General features: G+C 29.2%; 1 protein-coding gene across 1 annotated transcript in view; it reads right to left on the minus strand.

Annotated features, from left to right (window-relative positions):
* Positions 1 to 912: 912 nt before the first annotated feature.
* Positions 913 to 2,953, minus strand: part of LOC111680619 (octopamine receptor Oamb) — a 65,695-nt gene continuing 63,654 nt past the window's right edge. Inside the window, exon 5 of the mRNA XM_046948619.1 lies at positions 913 to 2,523. Coding sequence (XP_046804575.1) covers positions 1,586 to 2,523 — 938 coding nt within the window. The 3' untranslated portion in view covers positions 913 to 1,585. The remainder of the gene's footprint in view (positions 2,524 to 2,953) is intronic.

Consider the following 2,953-nt stretch of genomic DNA (forward strand, 5'->3'; position numbering starts at 1 on the left):
TTGAATTTTATTTTTTTGAACTGAATTTTTTTGAATTAAATCAATTATTACAATTTCACTTCTTAACAACATCCAAAGAAGAACATAAAAATTACTTCCTGATAATAACTTCAAATGTAGTGAATTCGAAATCAAATTAAAAGCACATCCCTCCTATGAAAAGCCTGTGTTTAAATCATAACTTCTTCAGGTCATGTTCAGTACTTCCATGGAGTAAATTCTACTTCTTTTTTTGCTTCTTTGGAAGTTCTTTTTTTGCGGGGATGTATACGTTTGCAATTGCTACTTAAACATCTCTTAATGATTCTGCAAGATGAATTATAAGTAATAAACTAAGTTTTGTGTTTTTTTAGTTCCAATAAATAGTTCGTTTATGCCACAATGGGTTATGATGGGTCCATTTAATAAGTTTCTGGTATTTACCTTGTTAATCTAAATTTTTTTTCCAAATTAAAACTCACTTTAGCATAAAATTTTAATATTTGCATTTTTTTTAATAACAGCAAAAAAATTGTTTTATTTAATAAATTTGTTATTTTTTTATTTTGTGTTATAATATTTATTGTTAATACTTAATATCAATAAATAATACTTGCAGTAATTTTACAATATTTATTTAATTTTTTTTTTATTTTCTGTTAGTTTAATCTTTTAATGCATTTTTTTTAATAAATATATTTGTAAATAACAAATGAATTGAATTTATATCATCATCAATATTTAAATGTTTTATATTTAGTTTTACTTAATTTGTTATTTATTTGTACATTTATGTAAATATAAAATAAATAGAAAAATATCAATTGAAATGCTAGATTAAATTTATTTAAATATTTATTTATTTCACATGCAAAATTTGCCAGAGCGCATAAGTTAGAAATTTTTTTTGTTTATTTATTTATGTTAAACATATTTTTATTATTTAGTTAAATATCTGAAAGTGTTTTAATAAATGTATATATTTTTATATACAAATCAATAAAATTGTTTAATAAAAACCTTAGAAAATTTGCACTTAAACAATTAATTCAGCAAAAATAAATTAAGCTTATAGTTATGGATGTATAATAACTTTATAAACAAATGGCAAAATTTAATTAAGTATTTTAGTTTATTTTTGTTTATAAATATATTTAAATTTTAACTTACAAGCTCAAAGACAATTATTTCCCTAAATATAAGTATTTAAATTTGCTTTTAATTAAATTGTTATTGTATTTTTACAAACGAGTATTGAAATGATTTATTTAACTACACTTTATTTAAATTTTTATACAATTATTATTATTATGTTTTTTAATTTGTGTAAATATTAATTTCATTACTTTAAGCGTATTGCCCTACCCCTTTTTAATTTACTAGATCTAGTAAATACTTGCAAACTAATCTCCTCCCTATTATGACTACTACAACTACTGCCCCGCGCCGCCTCGGATAAGGGCTACAACTGTGTACGTTTCCCGTTCGTATTACTGCCGATATCCATCACCAACGGATGACAGATTTCATAAACAGGAACTTTCAAACTCGTCTTACGGACCCCCAAACTATTCGATGAACTTGAATTTGTGGGTCCAAATGAACGTCATCTATCGTTCGAACTCATTTCGGAATGATGCAACTCCGACTCATCGCCAAACGAATGAGCCGCTGCACTGGGTGTTATGCTAGGTGTTCGTGCTCGTATGCGTATGGCTGACATATCAGAGCCACGTCTAGAAGTTTTCATATTGATACTTTTGCCGGAACAGAAGCATTTGCATATGATACGTTTAAAGGCAAAACGGAAATCTTTAGAGAATAAAGCATAAATCATGGGATTAACAGCAGAGTTACAATAGCCCAACCAAAAGAGTACGGAAAATAGTAAAGGATCTATACAATCCTCACAGAAAGGTCTTATAATGTACATGGTAAAAAACGGCAACCAACAGAATATAAAAAGACCCACTATAATGGCTAAGGTTTTGGCAGCCTTAGTCTCCATGCGAAACCTTTTCACTTGAGCCTTAATATTTCTCTTGCCCATTTTCTTATTCGGTCTATTCTGTTGATGTTCACTCGTATTCGAAGTTCTTCTCAACATATCTGGCATATTTTTACCCACTTGTAAATAACAATTACTGTCATGCTGATGTTGATGTCTATACAACTGGGTCTCATTACAGTCCCGTCCATTATGTGAACCATAGTGTACGGCAAACAACATATTACCACTACTTGCCGACGAAGCCCTATGTTCTCTACCCCTTTCGAGATGTATGCCATCATGACCATGTGCTAATTCCGAAATATTATCATTCGAAGGATAAGAAACGGAAATTTTAATTTTGTCATGATTATTATGTTGTCTACGCGTAGAATATTTACTTAATCTCTCGGGAGATGGTGTACCCAAAGTGGTGGTAGTACTCTGGGTACTACCATTACTGTGTGTAGAATCGTGTTGATTTGAACCTCGCCCCCGATGGATTCTAAGTGTAAGTCGTTGTTCATCGAAACGAGAGCCAATACCTTTTGAGCCTAAAAGAGAAACAAGAAGATTTATATTTTTAATAAGTTTAAGTTTATAAATGAAGGTTTATTATGTCTACAATTAATTACAAATTTGTATTCAAAAATAAATTATATCTTGTAGCATATATAAATAGAAATATAATTATTATAGACAAATTATTCCTGAGTTTTTTTTCAGGAAATTGATATTCCTACGACAGATACTCAAAGGCGACAGATACTCATAGTCTATAGTCTAGTATATAGTCTAGTCTATAGTCTAGTATATAGTCTAGTCTATAGTCTAGGCTATAGACTAGTCTATGGTCTAGTCTACAGTCTAGTCTAGAGACTAGTCTATAGTCTAGTCTACAGTCTAGTCTATAGTCTAGTCTATAGTCTAGTCTATAGTCTAGTCTATAGTCTAGTCTATAGTCTAGTCTATAGTCTAGTCTAT

The sequence above is a fragment of the Lucilia cuprina genome, chromosome 4, assembly GCF_022045245.1.
Source record: "Lucilia cuprina isolate Lc7/37 chromosome 4, ASM2204524v1, whole genome shotgun sequence".
Lineage (NCBI taxonomy): Eukaryota > Metazoa > Arthropoda > Insecta > Diptera > Calliphoridae > Lucilia > Lucilia cuprina.